The 19,632-nt window shown below is 33.1% G+C and overlaps 2 protein-coding genes, 1 long non-coding RNA gene and 1 pseudogene across 4 annotated transcripts; 1 reads left to right on the plus strand and 3 right to left on the minus strand.

The window, feature by feature from the left end:
* Positions 1–215: 215 nt before the first annotated feature.
* On the minus strand, positions 216–9,777 carry LOC115992892. 2 transcript variants are annotated; one of them, XM_031117135.1, is made up of 7 exons: positions 9,295–9,777; positions 9,126–9,211; positions 5,616–5,694; positions 1,513–1,572; positions 650–771; positions 475–546; positions 216–333 (listed from the first exon to the last, which is right to left on the minus strand). In XM_031117135.1, the coding sequence occupies exons 1-7, from the start codon at positions 9,667–9,669 to the stop codon at positions 231–233; spliced, it is 897 nt and encodes a 298-aa protein (XP_030972995.1). In that variant the 5' UTR covers positions 9,670–9,777; the 3' UTR covers positions 216–230. The 2 variants fall into 2 exon arrangements, with proteins under 2 accessions (XP_030972995.1, XP_030972996.1); XM_031117136.1 differs by lacking the exon at positions 216–333 and having other exon boundaries at positions 517–541; positions 9,295–9,774.
* Positions 6,783–8,907, plus strand: LOC115992893. Its single transcript, XR_004092713.1, has 3 exons — positions 6,783–6,986; positions 7,591–7,644; positions 8,610–8,907. It is a non-coding gene; the product is annotated as an uncharacterized LOC115992893 (long non-coding RNA).
* Positions 9,778–10,491: 714 nt separating the features above from the next.
* On the minus strand, positions 10,492–15,111 carry LOC115990515 (annotated as a pseudogene).
* A 2,130-nt stretch (positions 15,112–17,241) lies between these two features.
* On the minus strand, positions 17,242–19,355 carry LOC115990516 (exopolygalacturonase-like). Its single transcript, XM_031114346.1, has 4 exons — positions 19,236–19,355; positions 18,723–19,031; positions 17,583–18,098; positions 17,242–17,478 (listed from the first exon to the last, which is right to left on the minus strand). The coding sequence occupies exons 1-4, from the start codon at positions 19,353–19,355 to the stop codon at positions 17,242–17,244; spliced, it is 1,182 nt and encodes a 393-aa protein (XP_030970206.1).
* Positions 19,356–19,632: the final 277 nt, after the last annotated feature.

The raw sequence follows: 19,632 nt of genomic DNA on the forward strand, positions 1-19,632 counted from the left end.
GATTTAACCAAGAGAAGATAATTCTAGGGGGCCACTTAACCAGAGGTATAGTATGCTGCTTGAAACTGCTAATCACAAATACTGCTTGACACATAAATCACTCGACTCAAATAGCGATAGAACTTGCAAATAATTTTCAAAATAAATGCACTGTACTTACAATGTCAAAATACGTGAAGCATACAATGTCATGGAATATTATACATGAGAAATAGTATTCCAAATTAATTTTAAATCTTGAAGTATTTGTATCCAAAATCAGGGTTTGTCATCCCCTCTTCCCAGTCACCCATGCATCGACCGCCAAAAACTATCTGTTGAATGCCTAAATAACTGCATGAAGAAAAAAAACCTAGTCAGCAGTTGAACAAGTGATTGTGGATGATACAAGCATAGTCAAAGAAGAAACACCCATCCAATCCAAAAATAGATCACATTCTTTTCTAATGTTTCCTTTTGGTCGTTGTGACTTACTCTGAACTTAAGACTGTCAAGCAGTTGAGGAGTACATCAATCGCAAAATAATCAGAAGTTCCGAGGTCTACCCTGTTATACACATATCTGATTAGATCACTTTCATGGACAAGTACCAAAATAAATATGCTTTATGATACTGAAAAGAAAAATAATGAAGTTCTGGAACTCATACCAAAAACGACCCCAGTTATCTTGAAACTCAACATCACTGATATCATGAAATGAAGATGGCATCACATTGAAACCCTTATTTGCATCATAAAGGGGATTGTACTCCATCGATGAATTAGCCAGCTGTCATCAATTTGACACTACATGTTTCAATCTTTCTTAACAAAGCAATGGCTAAAACTAAGATATTTAGATAATGATGAGCTAATGAGGCACAAAAGTTGCATTACAATCGTTTAAAAGGCAAGGGTGAGCTAATGAGGAGGCAAAAAAGTTGCAATACGATCATTTAAAAGGCAAGGATAACACAAGGGCAAAACTTTCTTACGTTAGGCTAAGTAATAGCATAAATTACTCAATTAAAATCTTCATAAAAGTTTCACTGATAATAAAACCTATTATTATCTAGGCCGTAGAATTACAGAACAGTGTCAAGGATGTGAACTAGTTATTAGGTGTATTGTACTAATGTTTTGACGTTGCTATCTGTTGTTAGCCTCTGCTTGGGGCTTGAGGTTGTATTTTCAAGCCTTTTGACTTGAGTGGATTCTGTATTTGTTGCTGGTTTCTAGCTTGTGTTTCAATAAAATTTTCTTGATATCAAAAAAGGATGCAAACTAGGAGAGCATTTATTTTGAATGAGAGGATAAAACTTATCATTACAAGCACCTATATGCATATGAAACAAACAAATATATATATATATATATATATATATATATATTATAGAAATAAAAACGTCATTAAGAATAAAAACTTGGCAACGTCTGATTATCAGACCACACAAGCACACTAAAGATAAAAATTACATAGTGAGAAAATAGTAAGTTAAAGGAAATGACATGCAAAGAACTATGGTTGAACCTGTAGATTAGCAGAATTAAAAGCTCCCAAGCGCCACATAACATACCATGACTGAAATACCTGCATAAATTCCTTAATAAATTAATTGTACACTACAAAAAATAAGCTTATTTGCGATGGTCAAAGTTCGTCGCAAAAGCACAAAAAGCCGTCGCAAATTCGTACTACTGACAGCAAAAGAACATTATAGTGCTCCAGTTAATGAGAACTTAAAAGAATACATCTGCTACCAATAACCATATTAATAGTACATCTCCATCACCCTTAACAATATATCCATCACCACAACAAGTCACATGAAATCACATATGTACCAACAATAGCAATTAATTGAAAATTATAATAAGAAAATTTATCACTTATTTCGACAACCTAAATAAAATAGCAAAAAAATTTAATGTTGATTATACTGAGAAAATATCTGTGTAGTAGTTGCTTGCATATAATTAAAGCCCATTGATTTCAAAACATTTTTTATAATAAAAGCTATCATCTCGTTCAATTGACTGATTGTTCCCTCCAATAACCACTTATCATATCATAAGTTTATAGAAAATTTGGAAAAAAAAGTTTAGAAATTTAGTATTTTTCATTTTTAATATAAATATAAATAAAATAATATAACTCTAGAGATTGTTAAAGTTAATAAGCCTTTTATATATATATATATATATATATATATATGTCTGAACTACATGTATTCGTTAGTCTAATATGATCTATCAATATATATTGCATATAAATAATAAAAGAATAATATAATCACCAATCCTATTATATAACTATAAGCTACTTTTGTCTTTACTTGGAACTTTACTAACAAAGAAGAGGCAAACTCAAACAAGGCAAACTCTAAAAGGCTAAAACACAAATTGAACAAAGCACTATTATCAAGTGAAAAACGCTTCTCATGAATCAACAGATTGGTTGAGGCCACCAATACACACAAACATTACACTATGGGCTAGTACCGAACTATCAAGAACTTTGCCTATAATACTAGATGATATATTATGAAAGAGGTATATCTAAACCAAACCCAAAATTTAGATAAATGAAATAAACAAGCAAATACATTTACAAAACCACAATACATTATCAAAAAAAAAATTTGAAAAAAAAAAATCAAAAGATAAGGATCTAAGAAGACCAACCTTTTGGGTTTGATTATGATTGGGAGAAAGAGAGAAAATGAACAATAGATGGAGATAATGGTTTTTTTTTTTTTTTAGTGAAATAGGAGTGTTAATATAGTAAGGGGGCAAGGGAGGGTAGAGGATTAAAAAAAAAAGGTGGGGGCGCTTGTTTTTTAGTAAAAGGGAGAAGGAAAGTGGTGGGAGCTAGGGTTTTGTCTTTTCCTCATTTTTTTTTTTTAACTAAAAAGTGGGGGCGTTTGTTTTTTAGTGAAAGGGGGAAGGAAAGTGCTGGGAGCTATGGTTTTTGTCTTTTCCTCCTTTTTCTTTTTTCTTTTTTTACTTTTTTTTTTTACTAAAAGATAATAATGATATTGCGGGGTTTTCTTTTTTATAAAAAAAAATAATAATGATAATAAGGCATGGCTGGGTTTGTTTGAAATCAATGTAACCTTATTTGTTTATTTATTTTTATTTATGACAACCACACCACTTTTTTTTTTTTTTTTTTTTTTTGTCATCACTTTGAAATATCACTTTTTATTAATTATTATTAATAAAAGATAGAAACACTATGAAATCTCACTTCTTGCAATTTTTTTTTTTCACATCAAGTTTTCTTTTTTGATAAAAGAAGATAGATGATTTATTTATTTAGTATCTCAATTTAAAATAGGAAATAGAGATGAGAGACATTCTTCACATCGGCCAAAGCTTGAATGTGAATGTGACTTGTAGATGATTTAAGAAATGAAAATTTGGATATAGTGAAGGGGATTACTTACTATGTACCCACAATTTTTCAGTTTTCCCATGGGTCATAGACCCAACTTCAATATTGACCATGTTTGACCAAATTTTGCAAATTTTGACTACTCATTTTTCACAATCCGACCGTCTGATTTTTGTCATACTTTACAAACACTAATATATCACCACATTCTTCAAATCCAACGGTTAGATTTTGGATTTAAGTCTAGAACATTATGGACATGTGTCATTGTACCAACATATCAAGAAATTTTGATTGGTCACGTTCTCACAATCCAACCGTTTGATTGAGCTCAAAGTTCATCAAAACAAATATTTTATCTCACTCTTTCAATCCAATGGTCAAATTTTAAATCTAATTATGGCATAAGATGGAAGCATGTTGTTGTATCCACCTATCATGAAACTTCAATCACTAAAAATATTCAATACTCTTTCAAGAGAGTTATATACTATATAAACATTACTAAGAATTGATAAAATGATCTAAAAAACACAACCCAAAATCTACAAAATGACCATAATGGATTTGTATGTGACTTTTGACTACCTTGTTTTGCTATTTTAAAACTTGAAATTGATAAGAACATGAAAATCAAGAAAACCTTAAAACATTTACTAATACCCAAAACCCATGTAAAACCTCCCTAATCAACCTAATTTGATCAAATCTAGTGGTCCTAAAACCAGCTTTGAAGTTTGACCAAAGATTGAACAAGTTTAATAGACTTTGACGAATTTTTGCAAGATTTGACTACTCTGTTCTCACAATTTGACCGTCTGATTGTCACTGTAATTTACAAACACAAATATTTCACCACATTCTTCCAATCGAACGGTCAGATTTTGGATCTCTATCCGGTTGCATGATGGACACATATTGTTGTACCCACCTAATGAGAAACTTTGATTAACCCTGTTGACACAATCCGACCATCCAAAATGGCTGAAATACGCCATCAAAGCTAGGAGATGACCGAAATACCCATAAACTTCTAAAATAACCAAAACACAACCCAAAACCTACAAAATGACCAAAGTGCCCCTCAAAGCTTTAAGATGATCAAAATACCTTTTAACTCTAAAATGACCAAAATAGCCCTTAAGTACTTAGAGGGTCTTGAAAGATGTTTTTGTGCAGCTTTTAAAATTTAAAAAAAAAAAAAAAAAAATTCTAGATCTTTGAGACAAAATTGAGGAAAATTCACCATTCAAAGAAAATAACCATTTTTTATGGCCATGTATGTTGGAAATCACCTTTACTGGGATGGATTTACCTTACCGTCACTAATACTTTCTTTTCTTAAGAAAATTTTAACTATTAACGACAACCAACATGTTCGTTGTAAATAACAAATGCAATATATAGTGATGGAAAAAAAAAAAAAAAAGGTTAAAAAATTACCATTGTCGATGGCTTAGGTCCGTCGCAAATCTTATTTATTGCGAGGGATCCAAGTCCATCACTAATACATTCTTTCTTTTAAAACAAATTAACTATTTATGACGGTCAACATGTTCGTCACAAATACAAACTCAATTAGAAAAATAAAAAATAATAATTGCGATGGATAAATGTCATCACAAATATGAAAACTAAGGAGGGAATTTTCCCTCCAAAATATTTTACCACTTTCGATGGCTTTATGTCTATCGCAATTATTCTCTTTTATATTTACGATGGAAGAATGTTTATCACAAATACTAACACCATAAAAAATTTTTTTTGATATTTTCGACACATGAAAGCCATCACAAGTGTTAATAGTACCGATAATTTTTCTTCAGTCGTTGTAAATAATACTTTATTAGCGACAAATATTTTTATTCCGTCGCAAAAAATTAGGTGGGAACAATTCCCTCCAAAAAAAATCATATTTTCGACAAAAATAATAAGCATTTTCAACAGACTTATTTTGCCGTCACAAATGTTTTAATATTTGACGAGTAATTGTCGACGAAAGAGACTTGCCGTCGAAAAAGCTAGTTTTTCCAACAGTTTTTTGTAGTCGTCAAAAAAGTTTCGTCGCAAATAACAATCTTTTTTGTAGTGGTAAACTTTGTAAAAGTGTTGCTATGAAGATGAGGAAACAAACAGATGATGTCATCTTTTTACCATCTAAATTTTTGACATAATTTGTATAAAAACTAGTGGCAATGGAAGGAACTCAGTGAGATGTTATCACATGATATACTTACACCACCAATAAGGTCAACATCCCGATCAGATGGTGCTCCATACAATTCAAACCAAATGTAAGAATCAAGAGGATTGAAGCTGTCAATAAACAAAAAGAAGGTTAGAAACAAAGAAAGTACTAATGGGGAAAAACAAATTATATAAGGTACCACACAAACATCATTTGTTTTCTATAACCAACAATGATCCAGGGAAAGTAATGAAGTATAAAATATCATATATGCTTATCGGTTCACTAAATGATATTCCTGTAACAACGCAGGTCTTGATTGTCTAAGGAATGGTTCCCTGGTCACGATAACTCTTAAAAGAAAGTAGAATATGCTCAGGAAGAACAGATAAATTTAAGTCATCCAAAATTTTCAAGATAGTATTGTTGACAAACAAAAAACCAGTGAAAATGTGAAACAATATTAACATGGGTATTGAAGCATTCAGCAAGATAAGATCATATAGTCATCTACAACATCAAGCCTAGTACTGATTTGGATCATTACTTACTAGTTAACATGCGCAAGAAAGAAATGCCTACGCCTGCCTCATGTACTGAAAAATTGCAGATATGAAGCATACATGCAAAGAAGATAAACTATCGCTTAATGTCTAGATGGTGGAAATGTAAACAACTTATAGGGATCTACAGATGTGTCCCAACTGGACATTTCCAATTATTTCCTTCCCTTTTAATACTTGAAAGCTTCCGATTTTACTAGAAATTTAAAATTTGACAAGAATTAAAATTTATATAAAAGAAATGGAACACAATGTGTGAAGCATCTTTCAAAGAAGAAACAAAGCTCAATTGAGAGAGAGATGGGGGAAAAAAAAAAAAAAAAAAGTCAACAAACTGACAGAACCAACCAATGAAGGAGGCATCTTTCAATTTATATTCATGTTTTCCAACAGTCCCAACAACTTGCCAATTGATGGCCAATTGATGGATAAGTCCTTGCTTGTGTAGGTTGAACGGAAGTGGAGGGATGTTTTGTACTTAACAAATATAGGAATTCTAAATTTAATAACTTACTTCAACATAACTGTAACATCCCGTGAGTTAAAAAAAAAAAAAAAAAAAAAAAAAAAAAAAAAAAAAAAAAAAAAAGGTAAGTCAGAATTTTTGTGGACCAATGTGCCCCCACCTAACCCCACTACCCATCACACAATCCACTCCCTCTTTTCTCTCTTTGGCCGGTCACTCCCACTCTTATTCTCCTTTTCTTTTTCTTTTTCAGTCAACACAACACACATACACACTCTCCTCTCCCTCATCCTCCCACCGGTACATTCCTCATCCTCACCTCTACCATTTTTTCTTGCAAAATCACTAGAAAATCCTCATGAACATCACACCTTCACATAAGTAAATTGAGGTAAAAGTTTTAATCCCTTTTGATGAGTATTATGTTCTTATTTGAGGTTATTTTACCCAAGCTTTAATGATGATTTTCATGTGATTTAAGAGTTTTGGAAATGATATTCATGTGTTATACTTATGGATTTTGGTCTTGGTGGATGTAATTGTTGAGTGAGTTCATGCTTTTTACAATGTTGGGTATCTAGGGCTTGTTATGGTGAAAATTTAGGGGTTTTGAGGTATATCTTGTGAAATGAAATTGTAAATATAATTTTATGGTTTATTTGGAGCTAGTTAAAGATCTAAATTGTTTGTTTGAAAGGATATTGTGTTTTTGGTGTCATGGGTCTCTTGATGATGTTGTGAAAACCATGTGGAAACTATTTATAAATTATTGAGGTTTTGATGTTAGAAATAATACCTTGTATGATTCATAAGTATAATGGGAGTCTATGTCTTGTAAAGTACTTGGTTGAGAAACTTTGGAGATGGAAAATATTATTTGTGAGGCTAAATCTAGGCTTGCCTAATTTAGTGCTTATTTGGCAATTCCTAATATGTAGCTAGATACAATTTCAAGTTTTGTGCTCATTGTGATAGATTTGATTGACATTGTTTAGGTTCTAGCTAATCTCCCCTTGGAGCTTGGAGAATTAGGATTTTGCGGTTGCTAGGTAAGTAGCTTTTTAATGGGTATTTTTGAAAAATAACCATATCTTTTAAATATTGTTTTTGGGTCAAACACATTTTGGAAAATTAATGGTGGAACTATGTTTTTCTAAAAGGTGTTGTGTTATGACCCTACTATATATGATTATATATGAAAATGCATATTCTTATTGCATATGGGGGATTTGCATGATTTGTTAGCAAAGAAAAGACTAGCATCTTTGATTAAATTCTAGATTATGGATTTATTGCATTATTTGCAAAAATATAAAGATGCTTTATCTTGGCCTATGTTGTTTGGGAAGTTAATACAAAATCTCTTTGGCAAGAAATAAGTTGAAGGCATTGAGAACCTTGTGAATATCTTGGGCATTCAAATGTTTTATGAAACTACTTAGAAGTGAAATTATGTATTTTGAATTAAAGTTATGTGAGCTCTTTATGTTCTACCCATGTGCTGTGACATGTGATTACTCGGTGATTACTTAGCTAGATACTATAGTCTGTGTGACATTAGTATCTTAGCACCCGTCTTTGTGATGGTTATGAGTTCCGGCTTTGTGTCGGCGATGAGTTCCGGCTTTGTGTCGACAGTTTAGTTCCGGCTTTGTGTCGGCAATGAGTTCCGGCTTTGTGTCGGCGATTACCATGTGGTCTTGGGTTAGATTTTCTGGTTTGGAACGGTGTGTTATCGCTCACAGTATAGTAAGTAGTTTCATGTTGAGATATTTTGAGGAATATATAGTATGTAATCTCATGAGAACATTTTGAGAAGCTTTGTGCTGTGTCAATTTATTCATTATTGTCATATTATTTTTGGGAAATGGTTTGGTAGAAACTATTTGGAAACTCCCGAATTAAAAGCATGATTAGTAAATTGTTACCATCATGAAACTTGCATTTCCCCACCCCCTTTAATTATGCTACTTACTGGGTTTTGTCTCATTCCATTATTTTTATAACTTTTCAGAGTAGGCAATAATCTTTTGAGGCAGTTTTTTGGTGGCTAATAGTAGTTAGACTAACTACTGATGGAGGCTGAATTTTTGTGTAATGGATATATTAGATGGTGTACATCTTAGTCTAGGCTTGACTCATTCTTTTGTATACTATAGTGGTTATGACTGTATTTTCCACTGTTGGGACAAGCTGTTGTTATGTAATGGTTGTTTTCAGACCTCTATTCTTTTGTGACCTATGATCCTTGTAATTAATGCTTAGAGCTCTGACTTACTCTGAAAGTATATTCTATGGGATGATTAGGATAATTCTTGTTGTTGGCACTTGACAATAATTATGTGGATTGAATTGTCAAGAAGGAAAAATTTAGGTACTTGAGACGTCTCTCTCATGTTTTGGACCCTTTAGGGTTTGGGGCGTGACAATAACAGTATGCAGGTTTTGATAAACATAGTAAACAGATACATACAAAGACAAAGGAAAGGAGTGTGAAGAAAACAAGTAGAGTTCAATTTAAGCAGATTACTCTCTAAAGCTGACTTTGAAGGCAAGGATGGAACCCGTTTTTGATTTGTGAAAGTCTCGACCTTTCTTCCGAACTCTCTCTTCAACCTGTAACATGTACACCACACGAATTAGATAGTCTCTACACACACACACGAAGGAATTGGAGAAAGAGAGAGAGAGATCTGGACCCGTTTGCGCATGAGGTCCGGGTTGCCGATGGAATCAGCGAGAATGGCACGGAGCTCATGGTCATGTTTGCAAGCATCTTCAAGAACTTTGGCCCAGGCAGGATAGTTGTGAAGGTTGTCAAGTTGGCGTTTCCTCTTCTCTTCTCGAATCTTTAGCAATCTGCGCCCTCGAGCGCTGCTTCCTGTCGTTACTTCAATTTCTCTACTACTACTACTGTTTTTACTTGTACTTGCGGTGACACCAGACTCATTATTGGAAACCCAAGAAGAAGAAGAAGATATCGGAAACAAAGGCATTTGCTTCTTCTTACTTATATACACAGTGGGAGAGGGAGAGGGAGAGGGAGGACAGGCTGATAGTTTTGGGCACAACATGACTTTCAATTTTACACAATTCTGCTTCTCTCTCTCAATATATGTATATATCGATCATATATCATCACTTTTCATTTACATTTACATGTTCCTTTTTTTGGGTTCTTTTTTATTTTTTTAATCTCCAGCATTTCTTTCTTATTTCTTTATCATTTTTTGTAACAGCAGCAGCCATAACTATTACTTACTGCTCGAGTAATGGGCACTCTTGCCAAGCCCAACTCAATTTTTGCACATTTTTAATATGTAATATACTTTTTAAAAAATTAATTAAAAAAAAAAAAAACTTGTGTAGACAACCCGGCCTCCATGCTTTTTTTTTAAACTTCAATTTGTTCCAAGTTTTCTTCTTCTTCTTTTTAACCGTTTATTCTTTTGGATAATCTAGCATCCTTATCTTCTTTGTTTTATATTCTTTGGAAATTTATCTATGCATCAGCATTAACAATATCACCTTCTCCAACTGCACCACTCAACTCGAACAAGGCAATCTAGTTTGTAAACCAGTATTATATTTATAGCACTTACATTGCATTACAGGTGAATACTTTTTCTTTTTTTTAATAATGTTTTTTTTTTCTTCTATTACGAATAGTAGATAATGCCGAACAGAACAAGGAACAGCCTTGTGGGGGGATAAAGGTTACACACTAAAACTCATTTTGCTCATTTTAACAAAAGACGAAACTTTTGCTTTCTCCAATTTTTCCTTCTTTATTCCAATAAAATTTTCATTACATGAACCTGTAGAAAAGAGACACTTGTAAAATCTCAACACTCTCTCACACTACAGCATCAGGTAGCTTGAAATTAACAGGAAGAACATACAGAAGAGAGCAATGCCAAGTGTGACCTCAAGCAATTGGCTTCAACACAAACATTTTGCATCCGTGAGATGGCACGGTGGCTGTCAAGTTTCCAACAAATCGTGTCTTCAGTGTCTTGCGCTACAAGAGACACATGCACAGCACACATATATTACAAAGGTATCTCATAAATACAAACGTGGAACTGAAATGCCCATGACCTTAAAAGGCATGAGAAATGAAAGCTTAATCAAAAATACCTCCCAAACATCTCTTGCTACAACAACACTGTTTTCAGGGATTCCAATGTCTTCCCAAAGGCTTGTAATTGAACGACGCACAGGGCCCTAGGTTGAGCAGAACTAGAGCAAACCTATAACCCGAAAGAGGCCCCGCCCAATTCTGTTGCAATTTAACATAAAAGTCATGTTTTGCTCCTATGAAGTGAGACAAAAGTACACACTACGCATCATAAGATAATTTAGGCAAACTTTACCTCAATATCACCTTCCATCCTAACCTTTTTACCTTGTACACCAAGTCGATCTGTTATAGATGATGACCAAGTCAATTTTCATAACCATTGCCACAGAGTAGTTCACAAGATGGGAGGAAAAATACACCATCAGTTACAAAATTGATGCACTTACCTTGATTAACTGCAATAACCTCTTTATTGGAAATGATATCAAATGTCTCTTTTGTCATGTTCCTCACATCACAACCAAGGATAAGGGGAGCCTACAATACCATTTGATGTTTAAGCAAACAGAAAGCCAAAACCCCAATAATATGCATTCATACAAATCAGAGCATCAAATTCCACATAGTACTGCCTGAAATACCTTGGAAATAGCCCATAAACTAAAGTGCGCTATACATTCATCATTTGTCATCCCTCCATTTCCCACCTCAAGCATGTCAGGATCTGTACATAGTCAAGCAGATAAGATGCCAATAAATTTCTTAGAAAAAAGTGGACTAAATTGTTTTTTTTTTAAATTATGTTAGTGTGACTTAACTATTGTAGGAGAATACTAACCATTCCAACCACCGGGCCTAGCATAATCAGCATATACATCATTTGCATCTATTCTAGAGATCATACTGTAGAAGAACAAACAAAAAGAAATGATTTTGGGCTCAGGATTTGTATAATCAATTATTAACTTAACAGAAACATGAAATTTATCTACCTTGTCCAATTATCAGCAATGTCATTAGTAGTTCTCCAGCTATTTCCAACCTTAGAACCCTATAGAGCAGGGTGCAAGTCCCCCCTATTAAGCGAAAGAAAAACAAATCATTAATGGAGTGACTTTCACAACATTGATTTAAAAGTTAGAGATATAGGATTACCATTCACAAAGTGAGAAAAAGATTGGACGACCTGCTTTCATTAGTGCCCTAGTCATTACTGGGTATCTAACAAAAGAAGAAATAAACGGATCATTTATTACTCTCATAACTCAAAGTTTGAACATATATGTGCGGGAAAAAGAAAAAAAAAAAAAATCTACATTTCCCCATTTCCTTGTGAGGTTAATGTCAAGATGACTATGTTACCTAACAGTTGGCTTTGTTCCATCATTGTAACAGTTATCATACTTCAAATAATCAACACCCTGCATACAGATTTCATTATTGCATGATTTGGTATTGCAAGTGTCAATAGCAAAAATGGACAAAGTAAAACCCATAAAGAAAATAAAAACTAAATTTCCTACCCTTGAAGCAAAAGTTTTGGCATCTTGCTCCTCGTGACCAAGTGAACCAAGCATAGCTCTGCTACAAGTATAATAACTGCAAAATGGAGGTGAAATAATTTGTTTTCCTAGCTGTTTCAGTAACAAGGGAATATTGATATTGAACAATTATCATATAGCATAAAGTTGTGTTAGGGTGTAGTACAGCCATGTTACCCTGAATCTGAGTAGATTCCTAACTTAAGGCCCTTGCTGTGAACGTAATCTGCAACACCTTTAATGCCAGATGGAAATGTTGAATTCCTAGGCAATAGATTACCCTGAAAAGTAAGAAACAAACGTTTAGTGCAACTACAAAGTTCAAATGTTTGTATTCTTCTCAGAAACTTCAAAAACACTAAAGTTTTAAGAGAAGCCAACTTATCAAAAATTATAAAAGAGAAACCATACATTGTCATCACGATGTATTTCAGCCCAGCAATCATCTGGGAAAGTAAGAAATAGAAGTTGTGGCTTAGTTTCATGTACCCACTTAGCTAAAAGAAAAGAAGATTTATGATAAAAGAGAAACTACGTAAATCGATTGCCACAGACCTATATTAACGTAGATATATCCAAGCTTGGCAAGACCAGTGGAGAACAGAGCATCAGCTGTCAAACCAAGAAAACAAGGACTCTTGTAAGTCGATCTCTCCCACCTCAATAGATGCAGTTTACCATTTTGCTATGTGAACTTTGACAGCACTTTTTGATATATATATATATATATATATATATATATATATATATATAAGTTCCTCATTTAAGGATATTTGAAACAAAGAAAAAAGACAGCACTGGTTAACGTTTGAAGGAGAATATTGCATTTGAGTAGTAAACCTACCAGTTTCTTTGATGACTTTCTCATCAATATTGCAGTGGAAGTGATTCCAACTATTCCACCTACATAAGTAGAAAATACCTCAATCCCACAATTCCCCATCCATATTATTAGGATTTTTTTTTTTTTTTTTTTAAAGTTCATGGTGTTATTAGGCAGGGAAATTATTGTGTACTCTCAAAGTACCATAAATTCATACTCCTTCCTCTCACATAAATGGTAGGTCTTACAAATTAAATTTATGGTAGGACCCACCATTCATGTGAGAGGAGGAAATACGCATTTATGATGCTCCGGGTGTACCTAATAATTTTCCAGACAATAGGAAAAGTAGTTCTAGTAATAAATGTGAAAAGCTTTCATCCAAAAATAACAATAAATATATACTAAAAAAAGTGATCGAAGAGGATATGATTATAAAAAGATAAGTAGAGATGAACTTGGAATTAATTACAAAGCACTCTTTCAATGGTCACCAATTAGATAAGATCTGATAAAATTGTATATTCGAAAATCTTACAAAAATTTATGTTATTATTGTTTTATACCAATTTATCTTATTATTAGGAATTAATGAAAATTTGAATCTAGGAGTATTAAAAGGAAACAAAGTTCCCATCAAATTTTTTTTTTTTTTTTTTTTTAAAAAAAGAGGGAGTTTTTTAATGATACAAAATGCATAATTTCTCTCATTGACATTGTTATATTTCTTGAACAACCAACAAGAAGATATTATTTCCCATTTCCATCTTTGATTTAGAAATATTTGAAGAATGATCACGTATTAATCCAGAATATATAGATAAGGATCATTATAATGATCTTCTTGATTAGTAAGGGAAAAATAAAAAGAAATAAATTAAGATATACAGACGAGAGATTACAGCAAAAAGAGATGAAGAAATGTGATTTTGAGAGAATGATAAAGCAAGACCAATATTTGTCCTTAGCAAACTACAGTATTAGGACAATAAATAAATAATAATAATAATAATAATAGGATTAAAATAAAAGTTCACATTGGAATTACGAGGGTGGTAGTGCGGTGCCTGTGCCTACCACAGAGAAGCTACTTTAATGCTAATCGGTACTGCAATCCAGATGAGGAGGACCTAGCTGAACCTGAACCTGATCTAATGGGTTTCTATATACACACAAACACAACATCAAACAAACAGTACTGCTAAGAAAGGTTTCAAATAATATGCAAATCTATCATCCCACAAGTGTTTCTTCTTCCTTCCCCCCTCCCCCCTTTTCTGGGGATAGGATATTATGGCTTGTTCGAGCATAGGTGGGTAAATAAAAAGACATGTAAATGGCCGTTTGAGTAAAGAACGATGGAAATAAAAAATTTTAAGTGTAAAGCTGATAATAGCATGTCATTAGGGAATGGTTCCTCTACTCAACTATACTATCTGCTATTGGTCTTAAATTCTTTCATGTCCTCAACAACCAACAGCTTGGCTTGGCAAGAGCTATAGCCCCTTCTATTGCCAAGACTCTCTTAGAGGTAGTTCTTCCATGCAGATAGTCTACCTTTGAACCACCTTTAAGTTGGGTTTTGGCTTGGTATCACCACCTCTTCTGAACCACCTTATTTGTTAGGCTTAGAATGCACTGCTACTCCAAATCATATCACTGAAACTACCATATATCTAGAGCGAAAGAAGGTTATGATGATGAGACTTCTATCATTTTCCTTACTATCTTGGAAGTTTGTATATGTCCTGTATATCTCCTATTATACCTAATTTGCTAGTTTCTTGGAGTAGATGCTAAAAGTTATAATCATGGTATTCTAAACGAGTGTATTTATAAAAATAAATATTTCCCAATAACCGTCACTGCTTCATAATTTGATAAATATGATTCATTTTGTCACAAAAGTAGACTAATTTAACTACATCCAATCTCTTAAACCTTTTTTTTAGCATTTTGATAGTGTTACCAATTCTTTACCTGATTTTAGTTCTCCTATGAAAAGCCTATTCTCAGAGGGGAAAAGCCTAGCTATTGCAAACTCCTTCCAGTTCCATGTTGGAGGCATTGCCTAAAGTCTGTGATAACTTAAAACTCTAGGATTGCTACAGATAAATAAACTCTAAAGGCAGAGGAAACAGGGCTAGAGAAATATTTTAACGAGAACACAGAAATCTTGGAGAGCTTCCAATTCCTTTCTGGCATCGTTGCTTAAATATTGTCAAGATCAAGAGGTTTAAAGGATCTTCATATAAAAATATTTTTTGAGAAATATTGTTCTTACAATGTAGGGAATTGTAAATCCTCTCATATTCTGTGACTTCTGGCTTGTCTAGTAGAACCTTGCTGCAAAATCGTGTTATTTTTTAAGTTTATATGAATATTCTAATTGTCTGAATATTTTGTGAGACTACTGTTGACACTTAGGAACCTGTTAAAGATGTTCTTAGGTTAGAAATTCTAGCACTATGTCTCTTAAGCACAGTGTCTTTGTGGTAGCAGTGCTAGTGATGCTGTTTCTATTCGAGTTATATCACCTGATGTTCTTATTACTTATGGCATATGAGAACACTAGCATGTGATTTACTGAAATGGTAGGGTGCTTGGCCTGGCTTTTAGTCTTTACTCTTTAAGTTAGAAATGATTCTCATAAGCTTGATTAAAAGTAACTAGCCTCATCACATGCGCTTCGCACGTGCGATGATGCTTTTCATTTTTTATCTTTTAGGTTTACACATTTTACTCATGGGAGCTTTATTTTATTTTTTATTTTAAGAAGAAGTTGTATTAGTACTGAACTACTAATGCAAGAGAGAAATGTGGAGGTGGGATAAAAACAGTTCAGCGATAAATAAATAAATAAATAAATGGAACGTTTGTGGAAAAAGGAAAAAACAGTTTTATTTTTTTATATTTTTTCTAAAAGAAGATGTTGTATTAGTAATTGAAAACTAATGTGAGAGAGAAATGTGGAGCTGGGAGAAAAAACTGTTTTTTTTTTAATTTAGCTAAAAATTAAGTGTTTTTGAAATACTAATTTTACATGTCTAACCCTATGATTTAAGCCTTAGAAACGGATGAATTTGAGGGTATTTTGGGCATCTGAATAGACGATCCCAAATAGGGCAATTCCTTAAATAGTACTATAGATACGTGTTGGGCGTGTGAGTACCAAGCCAAATGGATAAATCTAGCAGCCTCAAAATATTTTTTTACAGAAGGATTGGCATATAATTTAGTGACTCTGTGAAAGAGATACAATTGAATGGGCTTTTGGTTTTGGTTGATGATGGTAATACCCAGGGCTGTCCATGGATCGAGTCGAGTTGGCAAAATCGACCCATGCCCATTTTCCCACGCAAATCCACCAACTTAAATTGATCTAAACCCACCCAATTATAACTAATGTTAATTGGGTTTTTACTAGGTACCCAATTAAGCCCAAATATCATTTCTACAAATCACCAAACTCTAAAGTACCCCAAACCACTAAAAAGACCAAAATACCCATAAAACCTCCAAAATTACCAAAATACCTCCTAAACCTAAAAAAGAAATAAATACCCCCCGAAATCTTAAAATGACCAAAATACCCCCTAAATCTATAAAATGACCAAAATACCTCTAAAACATTAAAATGACCAAAATACTCCCTAAACCCATCAAATGACTGAAATACCCTCGAAACCTAAAAAACCAAAGTACCCCCCTAAACCTAAAAAATGAAAGAAATACCTCTAAAACCCAAAAATGACCAAAATACCCCCGGAACCTAAAAAACGATCAAAATTCCATCGAAACCTAAAATTTTATTCATTTTGTTTTTGTTTACTTACCTGATTGTGTAGTAAATTGGATTGGTAGTAGGTGCTTAACAATATTGGTGGACAATATTACTTAAGAATAAAAAGCATTTAGGAAGAGTTGAATAAATTTTTTGATTTGTATTAAGAATGTTCTCAATTGCAATAACAAAACAATTACTATCTACAACAACACTGTAGATCATAGCAGATTTCAACAAAAGGCTGAACCTTAACAACTCAAAAAATAACTAAAAAAATTCCCCAATTTCATTTAAATAAAGAAAAGGGGAACATGTTAGATGGGATTCTATTTAGAATAGAACCCCGATAACCTATCTGCAAATTGTATTTGTTCATTCTACATTAGTTTTAACAGCTTGGGAAGCATTTCATTAATGTTTATTAGTACAAGCAGGAGGGTTCAACTTGCCTGAAACTGCAGGCTGGATGTTAGTACAAATGGAAGTAGCAGATCCTCCACCTCCCTTGTACGCGAGATCAATGTCAGAAAGCACCACTTGTTGGCATGGTACACTCTTACTGCAAATAAGATTCAGAGCTTCCTTTGTCGAAGAAATGCCTCTAATTTTCTTGAAGCTAACATTGCTGATCTTAACTTTAGAGGGAGACTGAAAACAAAACAAAAAAGCACACCCAAGAATTCGATATTAGTAGTTTTACTTTTTTTTTAACATCAAAATTTGTGTATATATTTGTGATGTTTTATAATAACCTGGTTTGAGCATTGACTGTTTGGGCAGTAGTTTTGATCAATGATGACAGGATTGGCAACATTGTTCATGACAACATCCTCAAAATGTATATCAGAAGCAACTCCAGAAGAGGAAGAAGGCCATGTTTTGATTCTAACACCATTATCTGTATTGCTAAGTGTGGCACCAGTAACTCTAATTCCTGAAACAGGTTCTTCGTTCTCATACCTTCCAAGACTTCCAACGCTGATACCATGGCCAGGTCCACAAGTTACTTGGTTAACAGTAACATCTTGGGTTCCATCACCAAAGGAGATGCAATCATCACCTGTTCCAATATCGACATTGGTAATGGTGATCTGAGATGAACGTCCCACGTGGATTCCATCAGTGTTGGGGCTATTAGCGGGTGCAATTATGGTAACATGTTGGAATTGCAACTTCTTGCATTCCAAAAGGTTGATGTGGAAATATTTGCTGTCCTTCGATGTAATGTCTTGGACTTTTGAATTTGTGACGTAGTCAAACCTTATATTCTGTTCATGTTTACAAGTTAGATAAATTAAAACGCTAAATATGAGTGCTCAAGTTTCATTTAAAAACATTTTAATTAGTAAAATGGTAACGATTCTTTGAATTATAAAAAAATAAATAAATAATTTTTTTGGAAACAAACGTGATCATTAAATCATTTTTAAAAAAAATGGTAAAGTTGTAGCAAATATTGTTACATAAAAACTTACAAACTAATGTTTCTATGAACGTGGTTGGTACTACTTCAATAATATTATATTATATAAACAATTCTTCAGAGACCACAAGCTTTGTCAAAAGATTACATGTGCGATTGTGATTGGTGAATTATCGCTTTTATATTTAACCATTGTTTTTACTATATCGCTTATAGTCGCACATGTTAGTGTTGTGGCACAAAAAGTACTCCATAAACTTTCTCATATATAAATTTTAAAATTAATTCTTTTTTGAGTTGTGACACATCACTATACAAAACTTGTCAAATTATTAGTAAAACATCATTTAACATATAAATGTTTTGAATTTTTTTTTAACGGGTAAATTTTGTAAAGTTGTAGTGTCTATGTATATCTAATAGAAAATGATGGAATATAAATGCTAATTAATTAAGATTGAAATCTTACAATAGGAAGTACGTTGCAGTTTTTGTCTTCGGCACACTCATTTTTTTGCCATGCTTGTTGTCCTTTGCCATCAAAAACTCCACCACCTGACACAGTGAGACCATTGATACGTTCAAAAGCAACCCAACCATCTTTACCGTTGAAGGAGGCAACATCTGATGGGGCCTGTAGGGTTCCCTGAAGGTTAAACTCAATTGCACCTTTGCATGGACCCAACAAAGTCACTAAACCTAGTTTGTATACCCCTACTGAAATCACAACTTTACTTCCTGCTACTTCGCATGCAGCTTTCCAAGCTTTTGTCAAAGCCTACACACATTGTAAAAAAAAAAAAAAAAATCAAGATCAGTATATAATAATCATTTTGCATTTTAATGTTTTATCATTTGGTCATGACATCGATCCGTTTCTGGTGTAAACGGAGTTTGAACCTAAGTTCTCTTTTTAAAGTTAAAAGGCTTTACTAGTGATGTTAACTGGAACACACTCTTCTTGTCAATTACATATTTATACCTGGGTTATATCAGCATTAGGTTGTGCTCCATATGATTTAACGTCAAAGACCTGTTGGGCTTTGGTGGATGCCAACACCAATAGCAAGGAAATTGTTGCAATGGTTAAATTCTTTCCCATCTTATTGTTCTTTATTTTCTTTCTATTGCCAGTTTGTTGTACGATATTATGGTAACCCCATTTGGTTTGAAGCTATTTATACTTCAGTACCTGAGTTCCACACCATTGAAACTACTCAACTAATATTAACTAATTTAGTGCAAGGTTGCTAAGAACTCTCCTGTATATATTTCAACTTCTATACTATTATTAGTTTTTGTTCTTTCTCCTCCACTAATTAATTATCGTTTGTTATTGTATAAGATAAGATTATTTTACTTTTTTGTACATCATCTTA

This window comes from Quercus lobata, chromosome 5 (assembly GCF_001633185.2).
Source record: "Quercus lobata isolate SW786 chromosome 5, ValleyOak3.0 Primary Assembly, whole genome shotgun sequence".
Lineage (NCBI taxonomy): Eukaryota > Viridiplantae > Streptophyta > Magnoliopsida > Fagales > Fagaceae > Quercus > Quercus lobata.